Source organism: Liolophura sinensis, chromosome 8 (genome assembly GCF_032854445.1).
Source record: "Liolophura sinensis isolate JHLJ2023 chromosome 8, CUHK_Ljap_v2, whole genome shotgun sequence".
NCBI lineage: Eukaryota > Metazoa > Mollusca > Polyplacophora > Chitonida > Chitonidae > Liolophura > Liolophura sinensis.
This window is the reverse complement of record NC_088302.1, coordinates 47,110,091-47,125,653: the sequence shown is the minus strand read 5'-3', so window position 1 is coordinate 47,125,653 and position 15,563 is coordinate 47,110,091. Positions and strand designations below refer to the sequence as shown.

The 15,563-nt window shown below is 41.0% G+C and overlaps 1 protein-coding gene across 1 annotated transcript; it reads left to right on the top strand.

Moving 5' to 3' along the window:
* The first annotated feature begins 572 nt into the window (after positions 1-572).
* LOC135473611 (uncharacterized) lies at positions 573-12,467 on the top strand. Its single transcript, XM_064753470.1, has 10 exons — positions 573-641; positions 1,013-1,369; positions 1,678-1,907; positions 2,096-3,842; positions 4,792-5,544; positions 6,725-6,800; positions 7,375-7,542; positions 9,482-9,762; positions 10,499-10,684; positions 11,395-12,467. The coding sequence occupies exons 1-10, from the start codon at positions 573-575 to the stop codon at positions 11,623-11,625; spliced, it is 4,098 nt and encodes a 1,365-aa protein (XP_064609540.1). The 3' UTR covers positions 11,626-12,467.
* Positions 12,468-15,563: the final 3,096 nt, after the last annotated feature.

Here is a 15,563-nt window from a genome sequence, read left to right as displayed (position 1 = left end):
TATATGTTAAGAATACTAATATTTTTTTAAATGTTTGGTCATTTTCATGAAGTTTTAGGCCAAAAAATTGATAATGGTTGGAATCGAGAGCCCATATGTATATATAATGCACATTTACTTCCTAAATGAAATAGATTAAGTAAAGATAACGTCCGTAAGTGGAGTGACGAGGTGTTCGCTCAATCACTGTCTCCTTGCCCAAGAGAAGTCTTTCTTTCTCCACCATAATTTCCCTGAAAATTCTGCTTGTGAATAACGGTCTGTATGACGGACTGGATTGTAGAATCATAGCGTTTCATCCTTATTATTGTAATACAGATGCAGCGTCTTTGTCCGAAGAAATATTGCTGAATACAGAAAAAAGCTACAACTGATCTATAGCAGTCACAACCTCGTGGTGTTTGGGGTGCGGCTTTAGTGTATATTGTGTTTTGGCTTCAGTTAAGAACTTATACTGACCAATACTTTGCTTCAGAACACGTATGATTTTGTTTTGCAGACAGCCTTCCTGACAGTTAAAGCTAGTATCACGTGTTGCAGTCATGTCTTGTAAATAGCGCTGTGTATGGAAGATGGGATGTGCTATATCTCTCAGCAACCGAGTGTCAGCTGGGGATTCTGTGATCAATGTTCAAAGTCAGGTAATAAAAGCAAGACATTTCCTGTCATATACCATAATGTTAGGCCTATACATCAAGCTAAATAATCTTGATATGTAACCACCTATATTTAGATCGTTGATATAAATGAACGTAACACCGTGAACAAAATCACATTCTTGGGGATAACTTTTCAGGCCATCGGGAGTATCACCCCACTCCCATCTCCACTCCCATCAACACAGATGATGTATATATTTAAGTGCCCGGGTAACAACAGGCCAGTTTTGATACAATAAGCATCACAGCAAACCTAACCTTAATAGTGTTCATTTTTACGGAGTGCCATAGCAAATGGTGTAACATGTGTGTTGATTGCAAGGCACTTAGCTCATGGTTTCTTCACTACTCAGGCTCGGCTGACCAGAGTAACGACCTTCAGAGCGGTACAAGATGTTAAGCCGAGAAAACAAAATGGCCGCATCAGTGCATTCAGAAACGGCAACGAGAAACATCATAGCAGCCAAACTTTGTTGACGTTACCGGAAGAATCCTGCGTTGATGACTTCAGAAATGGCCCTGGCCAGAAATTCTTCCAAGACTTCCCCACTCCATCCCTTTTGGAAGAGGCCCAACGGGAATATTCGAAGTGTGGTTATGAAGTTTCCACAGCGGGGGGGATTAGGAAGTTACCCTTCCCGGCCCAGAACTGGAAACGTGATGTGTTTAAGCTGGAGGACTTCGTTGAGATCGACAGACACGCTACACAGGTAACTTCGGGTTTTGTGTACAGGGCAATGAGCTTGATTGACAGATACGTGAGCCTACAACCAGCCAAAAAAAACGTTTTAATTAGGATGATGCTGATTGGAGCACTAAGGCTTTATACCAATTTTAGACGTTCAAATGTACTCTGTGTATGTCTTAATTTGTTATAAACTTGGCCGTTCAACGTCACTTTAAGTTCATTGAGGTCTCAGTTGAACTCCGTTGGACCCTATTCACAGTAAATTAAACCATTACATGCAGTTCAGATCACTGTAATACAAGTTTTAACAGTATTGAATCTCGGTTTCAGATGCCCGCTGAGTGTTGCCTTGACAACCTAGAAGACTTGGTGGGGGACCTTCTGAAGCCGACAAAGGACAGTTTAGGTGCTGTAAGAGTTATATTTCGTTGGATTGCCGCTCAGGACATCAACAACATGGATCTGATTGGAGTGCAAGCACCCTGTACCGCTGGCTATTACTTCTTGCGAATCAAACAGGGGAAAGGTGGCTATGCTGAACTATTCCAAAAGATGTGTAGGTGAGTTATGGGTTACCCAATGGGTGACAGAGCAATTGCATGAAAAAGTTACATTATACATGATTTTTGTCTTGTTTGCGAAGCAGAGCCTGGTACACGTGTCATAGCAGAACTGCCATGATGTAGTTTATTTTACCATGTGCATGGGAATAGGATTGTGTACACCGAACTTTTCGTTTGTGTTTCAGTTTGGCCAAGGTGGCGTGCGTTCTCATCCATGGATTTGTCAAGGGCGTAGGGTATGAACCAGGAGAAGAAGTGACAGATCATGTTGGCGTCTGGTCCGCAGTCTTTGTGAGAGACAGCTGGCGATTGGTCGACTGCCAGTGGGGATCTAGTCACGTATCTGTAGGCGGAGCCGGGGGGTCGTCTGCTTCCTCGAAAAAACAACACAGGAAGGCAGCGAGTATGTCTTACGCCTATGAAGAGTTTTACTTTCTCACGGATCCCCATCACTTAATTTATAGCCATTTTCCTTATGATGACAGATGGCAACTGTTGGCGAGGCCATTGACTTTAGACGAGTTTCAGAAAATGGCGTACCTCAAACCAAGTTTCTTTGATTTGGCCTTTGACCTGGATAGTCATCCAAAATGTATACTGGAATTCGAAAGCACACAGTGTACATTGACTTTGAAGGTCGCTCAAAGTGGACGGCGGCGCTTCGTTTATAGATTGTATCTTTTACAACGAAATGGTGTGATATCTGAAACGAATGAAACTTACCTGGAAAATTTCGTGTTTCTTGAGATTCTGAAAGAGAGTTCTACGATGGTGGCAAACATTCATTTCCCGTTTCCTGGAAAATACAAATTTAAGCTCTTCAGTAAAGATACCACAAATGAATGTAACGAGTTTTCAAGCATTTGCTCTTACGTGATATATTGCGACCAGGCTGTAAAGTTGACCGAGTTTGAGCCCAACCCTAATAACCCCAGACACGAGTGGGGGCTTGGAGCCGACACAGAGGCCCTAGGAATCGAACTGGCTTCCCACAAATCTGGACGTATTGAAACTGAAGCAGGGGAGGTTGAAATTCGCTTTCGTCTTCACAAAGATGTCGAAATTTTGCATAAACTTCTCCGGAAGGGTGAGTCGGAAGCTAAGTACAAGAACTTCGCCTTTAGCCGTCGAGAAGGTAATGATATTATTTTCAAAGTGAGGCTTCCGCGAGTTGGGAAATACATGCTTTGTCTGTATGCAAAGGAAGTTGGAGCAAACGGAAATTTTCCGAACGTTTGCAATTTTCTTCTTGTATGCGACGAACCTGCAGAGGATTTGTCACCTTTTCCTGCTGTGTACAACGGTCGAGTTGGTCCTAATGGCAACTTTCGTCAACTTAATATGGCCACCGTAGGAGGTGACTCTGGATATTTTACTTGCAGCGAGTCTGGAGAGTTGGTAGTGAGGTTTCAGACGCCAGAATCAGTCTGCCTCGTTCCCAAACTCTGCCTCCAGGACGGGTCAAGTTACAAGGAGTTGGACGAGTACGCAATTTGCAAAACGAACTCCGGGAAAGCAGAAGTTCACATGGTATTTCCTGAACCAGGTACATACCAGTTTATTCTTTATGGCAAAGACAGGTCGTCTTCTGTTAGTGGATACCCTCCGGTCTATTATGGTATGATCCAGGCAGACTTTCCTAAGGTTGGTGCTCTCCCTTTCCCCAAAGTCTTCTCTAACTGGAAAGATAACTTTCGTTTACTGGAACCTACTTCCGGATTCTTGCCCACAAATTGCACGATCCGGTTTTTGGTGGACATTCCCGGTGCAGCTGGAGTGGCGGTAATTGGTGGTACATGGAACCATCTACACCAAAACGAAAACGGACTTTGGGATGGCTCTCTGGATACAGGGGATAAGGAATGTGATCTAAAGCTGTCTGCAAGTTTGACGAAGGGGTCTGGGAAATATTCTTGCCTCCAGATGTTTAAGGTAAAACTGCGAATAATGGTGTATAGAATTCATTTCTGTAAAACACTGTCCTGAAATAAACATAGGTCTATCCATCATGACGACAAATAGTCTTTGCAAAGAAAGGTACTTCTACATGAAAGGGCCGAGATCGACAGGGTAAGTTTTCATTATGATGGGATTAATTAATGTTTGAAGGTTAACAAACCTGTTGCCGAATAATAATAGTTTTATGGCATATTCTGAGGTCAGAACATAATATCGTCCACATCTGAAATTCCTGCAGTAATTAGGCTCTCTCTCACGTTATGTAAGATCTTGTTTTAGCTGCTAGTACATACAAATCATTTACACATTCACACCACCGTCTCCTTGCCAGTAAACTTATGAATGAATGAATGAATGATTATGGTTTAACGCCACATCGGCAATATTTCAAGCATATCGTGGCGAGAAGCAAACTTATGAAGTAGAACATTTAGGTGCATTTGTCTTGATTTCAGTACCGTGGAGCAAATTTTCACAACGTTGGTCCTACTCAGTTCACTTCTCTGCAGTAGAACACTTGACTAAAGGGAACATTGCAGGTAGTTTCACCCAGTTTTCGGTTAGTCTTAACAAACATCCAAAGAAATATCTCAGCACATACTTGCAGTCCAACTCAACCCTGGAGAGATGGAGAGATGAGCTCTTGTAGGGAGAATGGTGAAGCATAACACTGTACACCATATAAACGTATTATACATCAGCTTTCAGAAAGTATAGCTGACGTCGAGACTAACTGACAGAGTAGTAAGCATGGCCAGGTAGTGATTACGATATTCTTTCGGCATGGACTAATTACAGTAAATTAATGGTAACACCTCAAGAAGAAATGAGCACTGACTGTTTTTCTTTCCTCCTATATATGATTACAAACAAGCGAAATTTAGGAATAAATACTACCTGAAAAAATTTCCTTTCATAACAGGTGGTGTCTGACGAAAGTTTGAAGCAGATGATCGAAAATCAAAAAGAAAGTTACAAGGCTTCACAAGTTAAGGTGAGATTAAAGAAAGAGAAGAAAGACGCCGTGGATCTCCAGAAGGGGCGAGTGTGCAGAGAAACCATTGAACAGCGAAAGAAACTGGAAGATGAAAGAGGGCAAATGCAATCAAAACGCGAAGAAGAAATTAGAAAAGTGAAAAACGACGTATTAATGAAAAAAGTTGCCGAAGAGCTACAGAGACAAAAGACCAATGAAGATTTGAATAAGGTAGACACGCAAGCTGTTGCTGAATACCAGGCTCTCAGCGAAATGAATGCAGTCCGGATCGGAGGTGGAGATGGCGGTGTCGGAGATGCATACAACGGAGGTGCTCGCGTAGAAGGCGGTTACGTCGTAGACACGGGATTTCTACATGGTACACATACTGATGGAACCCAATTCGTTGAAGGTCAGATTGTTGAAATACAACCTGGTGGTGCTCAGAGTAATGCCAGCAATTTTCCTGGTGGAAAAGTCGGAGGTGCTCAAGCAAATTACACTCAATATGTTGGCGACAAAGGGGGAGTCCAAATTTGCACCCTTGGGCTGGATGAGTTAGGACGACCTGTGTTTACTGGTGGCAATGGCGACGTACCTATAGGCGGGGCCACACATGGTATCGTCAAAACCGACCAGTCAGCCAAGATAGTTGAGATGGAACAGCCTGAAGAAGATGTCAGAAATGCAGAGAGACAAGTAAGTTTTTATCTGCTTGAAAAGTTTACAGAGTGTTAACAAATTCAAGAAATTAGGTTTTGACACAATGGTTTTGTTATAACAGTATCAATGACATAACTGAGCGTGTCTTTTTAGAAACTATATTCTTAAAGGGTTACTAGCACGATGTTTAGAATTTTACCAAAAGAACATCGTCTCATCCAAATAAAAGTAGCAGAATGCATATATCGGGTGGGCATAAAAAATGGGCCGTACTTTGACACTCAGTATCTCCGAAACCCTCTTACGTCAGGGAGCCCCGTTGCTCAGTTGGTTAGCGCACTAGCGCAGCGTAATGACCCAGGAGTCACCAATGCGGTCGCTGTGAGTTCAAGTCCAGCTCATGCTGGCTTCTTCTCCGGTCGCACGTGGGAAGGTCTCTCAGCAACCTGCGGATGGTCGTGGGCTTCCCCCGGGCTCTGCCCGGTTGTCATCCACCATAATGCTGACTGCCGTCGTATAAGTGAAATGTTCTTGAGTAGGGCGTAAAACACCAATCAAATAAATAAATAAATAAATCTTATGTCAGCTTCTAAAAATGTACACACTTAAAAGCCATTATGTCTTAAGTATACAGACCAAATTTCAATTTCATCCTTTAAGATTTCTGTTCATGGGACCAAAATCAAAATAGAGGCAAAAACGCATGTTCCGGACATTTCAAAATGACGTTCTACATTGTTTTACTTGAAAAGGTGATCAATTCCTTGTCTGCCGCAGAGAAAACCATCGTGGTTCAGCAAAACTTGTGCCTGTCTGGCAAAAGGGTTTCTCTGCCACTAGAGCCAGACAATTTTTCCAGACGACACTTGATTGACGCGTGTCACATAGGTGCAGCGCGCGCTCTACTCATGACACCCGACAGGTGATGCAATGTGGATGGTCGTGGGTTTCCGCACATACATAATATTATATTTATTATATTATTATTATTATTAATATATATATATATATATATATATATATATAATAAACATTAATTGATTGAGACTTCAAATTGACATCCTATTTTAAATTAAAAAACGCAAATGTAGTCGATAGCTCATTAAGTTTAATCTTCATTGTTATTACAGGAGATTATCATCATTGCAAGATTGATTATTTATTTCCTGACAATTGGTTTTCATTTTCCGAGCATTGGTTTTCATTTTCCTGACAGGCAGCCCTGTTGGAACTTTCAATTGCACAGGCCGGAAACTTGGCTGAAAAGGAAAAACAGGAAGAAATCGCGGAAGGTTTGCTTGGCTCAAAGAACAAAACCATTTATTGTAGTCATAGTAAACGGAATCACTGTATAAATCATATGCTTTAGTAGTTATGCTGCAGTGGTGTTGGCAATAATCTATGCTTTGCATTTTAGGGATACATTATTTTTTAGTCACACGCTTTTAAGCTCACAATACACAATTCAAAATTATTCATGCGTAATGGAAAACTTTGATCCTATGGCAGATGCCTGTGGCTTTTTAAGCCAGATAACGGTATTTTTTAATTTCTAGGGGAAACAAAGGTCAACTGAAATTTAGTGGACTATTACCGTGTTATGGTTTAACGTCTTCGTATATATATATAATGTGTGTGTGTATTACTTAGCATTTGAGTATAATTCAGCACTCTCATGTTTCTTAAGAACGTTGGATTTCTTCACAAATATTTATCAAGTATTTGGTTAGGTGTTGAGGGCTGAAGAGAGCTTGGGGGAGCGGGGACTGGTTCCTGTCTGTGTCCTCCTCACATAAAACGGACTGCCGTTGTTGAGTTAAAGTAATCATTTAAAATCGTTTAAAATGAATGATTGTATATATTTAGCCACCAGAGCGAAGGCAGCTCAGGAAGAACTTCAGGCGGCGATGCAGAAAGCAGACAAAAATCTCCTAGAGGCTGCAATTAAGGGATTCCGGGAGAAGAATATCAAGTCCTTAGGCAACGTGCTGGAAGATGCGCAGAGGTTGCTGGACAAACTGGCTCTGAGAGAATGTAAGCAATTCAATACTGGTTGACGTGGTTCATGCCAACTTCTACCAAAGACCTGACGAGTTCGATTCCTACTCTCACCATATAGTTCGTCTTCAGCTGTTTTAGGGGCAGTATGCTTTTTATTGTGTATAGGCAATTGACCAGCTGCATCTGGTTTCTGTTTGGCTTTGGCAATTTTCCTTAACTCATTTATAAGACAATACATGTATAAGTGAATTTTGCTTTTTGTCAATGCAAAAAAACGACTTTCAGAAAATAAAATCGCTCTATCTCTACTTAAAGACTGACTTTCAGAAAATAAAAGATGCTTCAAGATTGAAAGGTCTATGTCTCTTAGACAGTAAATTCAGGTTCAGTGCCAGAAGGGGTCAAGCCTAATTTCAGTTTTGAAAAAAAGGTTTAAATTTCAGAGCATGCGAAACTTTGAAGAGATAATGTTTGATAATAACCATCGGGGATGTATCGCAAAGATCACTTGATCAGCTTAAAATTCAACACGAAGACAAAGAGAAAACTTCCATCAGAGCTACAGAGGAATTTTGTAAGATTGAAGTCCATTGATTAGTTGTCTGATCTTTTGATTTTGGTTTTGAAGTAAAGCAAAATATTGACCTGAACGGTATTATTATTTGGAATTTCTTTACACGTACTCTTGTCAAGATACATAACTGAAGGATGAAGATTTGCCACGGAAATAACAAAAGTCACATATTGGATTATATCAGCTTCTCTGAAAGTGCAATAATAACACAAGATTTTACTGAGCCTGTAAAAAACAATGGCTAAAATAGAAAGCTCTTGTTCCATGCACTATGTTAAGGAATATCTATGATCACAGTTGCTGGGGTTTTTATTGTATCCAAACTGATTTAACCAGAAGGTAAAAGTACTGAATTTCCCCAACGATAGCTGTAACAACAAGGCGGACCAGTGACTGGCTTTCTACACCACAGGCTCATTTATGACATCGGAAATTTGTGCTGAACTGATTATTGCCCTATTGATGATGTGTGTATAGATGTTTGGGCTTGATACAAACACGTGTAGTACATGGTTCGAGGATTTATTTATTGCCTGACGCAATAACATAGGAGAGGAAATGGACCTGTATTACATATTATTACATCTTATCAACTTTGTGCTGTAGGTGCCAGATCAATAGGACCTGCGATATTAGAGATGTTTTGTACACCTGATTAAGGGTCATACGTTTATTGCTAATGTTTAGCAGCGGGTTTGTGATTCTCTTGATTCATTGAATACAATGTGCATCCTCACGCAATGAAGCCACCTGCATAACAGACCTATGTCTCTTGTTTCCTATATCAGTCGGACTTATTTAGACTCATAATCGAAGAATCCCAATTCCCCTACTGACGTTTCCTCGAGAGTGGCTTTTACCGATGTAGTGTGAACATCGCTTTCCAATATGCTAGCAGAACCAGTTTGCTGAAGTCTAACACACGCCTTTTAGCACATCTGGAATGCACATGCTATGTTGGAGTATGCGGTTGGACCGAATTATTTACAGTGTGTATGTTTGCCTCTGCTCTTTCATTCCTCGTGACTTTCAGATGATAAAAACTCAGCTGTGTCAATAATTTGTCGAAACATTCAACTCCCACTGAGAAAATAGTAAAGTCAAAGTAATGCATTGTTATTTGAGGAGTGTGCCAATTCAAAATTTGACTAATAACTGATTCTGGCGCAAGACATCAATGTTATTGGACCAATTCCTGAAAACAATTGTTGGTTTACATCATTATATGAAACACCAATATAATATGGCTGCAGAACATAAAACTTGTTAAATGTTTATAATTTTAGTTATACCGGGTACGTTACAGAGATAAGCATTTAAATAACATTTCTAATTTTAAAGTCAATGTGGAATGGGCTTTAGGATTTTTCCGTGACACGAAATTATTGTTACTTAAAGCCCTCAAGAATGCCATAGAAGCAAAGGATATGGTAGCGCTGAAGAGGACAGTATGGCACATTGAGGACAGAGGGTTTCAGGAGTTCCTTGGGGAGGACCTCACAAAAGGGAAAGAGAAGCTTAAAATCTTGGAAAGATTGTCCAAGCTCAAGTCGTCCATCTTGTCCATGGATGCGGGCACGATGACTGAGTTGAGACGATATAATAACCCTCCTGAAATGGTGCATCAAGTCATGATAGCTACTTTCCTGCTCCTGGGAGAGCACGAGGGCATCACGAAGGTAACGGCCACTGAAACGCTCTTTGAAGCTAGAATCGCTTGACAAAATGTGTTTGTTTCAGAAACAATACCATATAACAAACAATTTAAAGTCTCTTGACATAAGTGTCATAACCTGGAACAATTTGAGCCGCTTATACATACTAAATCAGGTGTTAAAATTGAGGTCTGGCTATATGGCTGGTGCTTAATCCTCCACGTACTGGGTTGATATGGCTTACCGAGACACTCTATGATTTCTTCATCTATAAATCTCACCCCCGTCATACAACTGAAATGTTGGTAGGCATTATTTCATATTTAATTACGGGGAAACTCTAAGATCCCTGGCTTACAAATTTGACGCAGGGGTAAAATGTTCTTAATGATTTATCTGACTGATGTTAACCGACATACTCAAAATTTTTATAATTGGTGGAATAAACCGGAATGCCCGGAGAAAAGCACCGACCTTCAGCAAGCTACTGACGGACTTTTCCACGTGTGACATGCAGATATGTAAACCACATTGGTGGAAGAGAGGTGGTCTTCGAGGTCCCATAAGCAGTAAAAGCGGGGATATGTGCAAATTCGCTACAGTCCATAGGCGGTATTGGACCTAAATCTTTAACCACCAGCTTACGACCTGTTCCTTAGTCCTATTTAGTAAACAAATACTAATAAGTAAATCAACAAATAGATGTAATCCTTTGCAATAATTTGCCCTATAATTAAATATTTTATTCTATTTTGGACAGAAATGGAAAAACTGTCAGAAACGCTGTAATCCTACTGGTCCAGATGGTTTGAAGAGGCGGGTCCTTGAGTTCGACGTTGATCAACTACACCCGGAAATCGCTGCCCGCGCTGCGCAGATCCTGTCGGAAGTAGAACTCGATGACGTGAGACTCATTAGTTCCGGAGCTGCCGCATTCTATGTTTGGGTACGTTCCTTTCTGTTCAGCCAAGGGGATCGTTAGTTCAAATGGACTATTATGATAATTGTCCGCCGTTGGTTCCCTTCTTGACGCTACCTTCTAGTTTAAACATGTTCTCGCTACGATATGGTTGAAATATTTCAGACGTGGCCATTCTATCATTCTTGACTGATAACATGTGCCCGTCAAGATAATCCGATTTTCTTGCTATAATTTCAGTCTTGTGACCAGTTTCCAAAATCAACCAAATCAGACCACCATAGAACTAATGAAATTAAAACAGATACATGCAAAGAGAAGCAGTCAACAGTTTTCAGCGATCATAGAAAAACGCAAGGAATGTTCCAAACGAATGAATTAAATCAGTATCGAAATCGTGCACCATGTTAATTTATGAGTCGTTGTTAATGACAAATATTATCTCAGTTTCGTGTTTTTCGCAACTTTCTTATATATCCAAAGCGGCAGTCATATACAACACGCCTTACCCAGGGTGGAGAGGAAGTAGACATTAGTATGAAGCTGGACATTCCATCCATACTTATTCATGAGAAAACTGCACCAACTGTAAAATTTAGGAACCTTAGAATGAAGGCTTTTGATCTGATATACTTGAAAGAACAGATAACGGAATGCCAACATCGGAAAACACCATAGAAAGAATGCAAAAAGTAGCACTTAGAGCTTCTTTAATGTGAATGCGCAACTTCTTACAGGTTAAAGGTATAATCCAGGAAATGTTCGACAGGCAGCCGGATGGTGCCAAAGAGATACCACCGGCAAGCAAGTTCAGGCAGAAGCAGATATTCCTGGGCCGTGGCGACATCGATGACGACGATGGTGATCGGCCTATAAGTCGGGCCAGCTTGATGAGACCTACTACATCTCGTACCATAAGACCCACTACGACGCGCAGTGTCCGTAGACCATCTATTGCGGTACAGTAGACCAATAACCATTGACATATTCAAAATAGCACAGCGGTGAATGGCAATTGTATGGTGCCATGTCTGAAATACTTGGTTTTCTCCCTCACTAATATCATAACATACATAAATTATTTTAAATACATTTTTTTAAAAAACACATTTTTGTCTTTGCCCCAGGTTCTTATTTAGACTGGGTTACACCGTATTAAGTAATAAGACATGATTAAACGGGGATATCTGCAAATACCCTACAGTTCATAGGCGGTATTGGATCTAAATTAATGTAACACCCAACGCGTGATGTAATAAAAATGTCCTTGCAATGTAATATCACAGTATGACTTAGAGACAGATAAACGCTGATGGTAACTATGTAAGTCATGTGATTGGACTTGTGTGTGATATGTCCAAACGCCTACGTTGTCACAACAGGGGAGGTGACGATGGTCGAGGCACAGGACTGTGTGGGTGACATGCCATATTGAAATCGACTGCTTATGTGCACAGCGTACGTAAAGTCCAAATAACTTTAAGAGACGCACAGATGAACGCAAATTTTGATCACAAAATTCGGGGACTGGTTTTATTTCAATGAACTCTGACGAGCAGAAGCTTGATTGGCGTTGCAAAAGATTTCGTCAGACGTGGAGTTAAAAAGTATGAAGAAAAGAAAGATATACTTATGCATGTATATACGAGAAAAGTCTACTTCACATTTACTTGCATGTTTTGTCTTGTTGTAAATATGTAATCTTTGCATGGCCAACGAGGCGAGTAACAGTAAAGTGAGGCAGATATAGTATTTTGCCATATACTTTAAGTATCTCAGGTCTACTGCGGTTGGTTATACAGTTGTATGATTAGGCGTTTTTAGTGTACAGCAATTAAAGTGAACACGTCTGTTAATATTTTGTATAACTTTCAATGTGTTTTTCTCCCTTTCCTAAAACTTTGGTAACACAGTTGTGACACTTTTGAGCGGAGATCAGGGAAAAATCCTCAGTACATTGTGTGTTTTGACTACTGAGATATTCTCTGTGGGCTTAAACGTATTGCTGGTTTTTACTGCTGTTGCTTTTTTGTAATCATTAGTGGTATTGAAATGATACGTAATTAAATGGCACATATTAATTTAATTATTGATTAATTCATTCATTCATTCATTTATGGTTTGCGCTGTACTCGCTGTATGAAATGAAATACACTGTTGCCCAAAATGATAGAATAAAATATTTTGTACCAGATTTTTCCAAATTTGCACCAGATATTTCCAAATTTGCACCAGATTTTCCCCAAGATTTTGGGCTACCAAGAAAATTCTAGACAGATTTACCACCTTCGGTTAAAGGTGGAACCATTTGCAATGTTCAAACGTTCATAGAATGCAAAATGGTGAAAGGAATACAAACCAGAGGATATAGCTTCAATTGTTGAGATTTAATGTGACCATAAGATTCGAATGAAAACAGATGAATCGATAAACTTGACAAATGGGAATGCATAAATAAGATTAACAACAACAGCAACAGATTAAAACTCTCTAGTAACGTGTGTGACCACCTCTGGCACGAATGAGGGCAATGAGACGCCGCGGCATGCTATCAACGAGGTTGTTGATGACATCAACGTGCATAGCGTCCCAGGCTCTTCCCTCAGAGCCTGTCCCAATTCTTGCAGGGTTTGAGGTGTATTGTGCCGGTCCTTGATCGTACGGCCAAGGACATCCCAGGCATGCTCGATGGGGTTCATGTGAGGCGAACAACCTGGCCATGGGAGCTGCTCCACACCCTCATCCCAAAGAAATTGTCAGACGACGTTGGCCCTGTGTGGCCTGGCGTTGTCGTCTTGAGGCCGAAACTTGTTGCTGTAGACTTCTCTGGCATGTGGGAAGCAGTGTTGCGGTAAAATATTCAGATACGCGGCAGCGTTGACGTTTCCTTCCGTCACGATAAGCTCTGTTTTGCCACCATGATGAATGCCACCCCAACACCATCACTGAACTGCCACCACCTTGACGGGACTCCCAGACACAGTCATCATGGAGGTTCTAGCCACGCAATCTCAGAACCCTTTGTCGTCCATCCTGTCGGTCAAGGATGTATCTGCTTTCGTCAGTGAAGACGACGTGACGCCAATGGCCGACCTGTAACGCCCGGTGGCCCCTAGCCCAAAGGAGTCGTACAACACGACTTGTGACCATCCGTCTTGCTCGATGTCCTGAATCAATAAGTTGTCGACTCACGGTTTGGCGTGAAACACGAGCCCCATAGTGTTGCCTCCACACGAGACGGAGACGGCTGGCTGGCATTCTGCGGTTTGTTCGACACAGGTGTATCAGTCTCCTATCCTGTCGTCTTGTGGTCGAACGTGGGCGCCCTGTTGACTGTCCTGGCGCGTTTCAGAATCTTAGAGACCGCACTTTGTGATATCCCTGCAAAAGTGGCAATATCGGCCTGTTTAAACAATTCCCGTCTTAGGGCAACCATCCTCCGTCGAATCGCTAGTGGCGTAGGAGCAGGCATGACACTGTGAACTTCTATGCCACAATTTGCGTCCATGAAATCAGGGCTGGCCTAAACAGAAGGCCTGTTTATACAGGGGTGCAGCCGAAGAGAAAGTACGAAACTTAAATTGTGTCGCTTTAAATGGCTCTCAACCGAAAGCCCTTCCACGTAACTAAATTTTTGGCTTCCACTTACATAAAGGGTCCTTCGTATAATAGTTAGGAAGAGCCACGTGTATTGCAGGGAGGACCAAATACTAGTATTTTCCAGAAGTATAACCTAAATATGTTTTATTCCATCATTTTGGGCAACAGTGTATCTCATACATAAAACGTCAATCAAATAAATTAATTAATTAATGTATAAACAGGAGCACCCCAGTTGGGGACAGCGGCGGAGAGTGTAACCATAACAACGTGATAACATAGCAGGTTGACCAGACCAATCGGTTATTGGGGTTCTGAGCCAGATTGACAATAGGGACAGAAAACGCGTGTATTGGACTTTTAACGCGGGATGCAAGTAAAGTACCTTCAAGAGAAGAGAACATATTTTTGGTTTGATGAAGACATTTCTTGCCCAAATTTTGCAATACCATTTCTTCCACCCTTAGAAGTATATGATCTGGATTTGAGAGCCTGAGCTGAAAACCATTTAGTAAGCTCGCGAGGCACCCTATATGCTATATACCAGATCTCATATAGTGTGTCTGAACGGAATTGTGTTTTCCGCATTAGATCAACGAAACTATTCTACAAGCTCATGAATGTATGATATTCAAGTAATTCTGCAAAATTAATACTTTCTTAACATTTAATACAAGTGTCCTGTAAAGCACTAAGTGTCATGCATTGACATTTGTCTAGTTGAAATTCACGAATCCGTCACGCAATGACATTTTGTTAGTGGAAGTATTCACCGCCATTCATGAATCAGTCACGCATTGACATATTGCTAATGGATCCATTCACCACCATTCACGAATCGGCCAGGCAATGATAATTTGTAAGTGAATCCATTAACAACCATTCAAGAATCATTCCCTGAAATTTTGCTTGTGGATCTGCCCACAACTATTCACAAATCAGCCATGCATTGACATTTTGATAATCGATGCATTTACCACCATTCACGCATCAGTCATGCAATGATATTTTGCTAATGGAGCCATTCATTATCTCTCACGAATCAGACTATAAAATGAAATTAAACTACATGAGTCGTTGTCATTCTTCCTTCTGTTTGACTTCTTAATCTTACAGAGGATACCACAGCGCACCATATATAAGGATTCAGTTTTATTTACTTATGTTCTGCACACAGTGCAGGCATTAAAATTATACAGTGTTTGTAGAATCATCAAATTCCCGTCAACGAGTGATATACAACCATTCTTCAAGAACTATACACGAGCAACATATTATTGATGGAATGTAAGAAAAGGCAGGAAAA

Coding starts and splice junctions, on each gene's coding strand:
- LOC135473611 (XM_064753470.1), top strand. CDS start 573: ATGGGATGTGCTATATCTCTCAGCAACCGAGTGTCAGCTGGGGATTCT. Junction 3,843..4,791: donor CTTGCCTCCAGATGTTTAAG/GTAAAACTGCGA, acceptor CTTTCATAACAG/GTGGTGTCTGACGAAAGTTT. Junction 7,543..9,481: donor CAAACTGGCTCTGAGAGAAT/GTAAGCAATTCA, acceptor TGTTACTTAAAG/CCCTCAAGAATGCCATAGAA.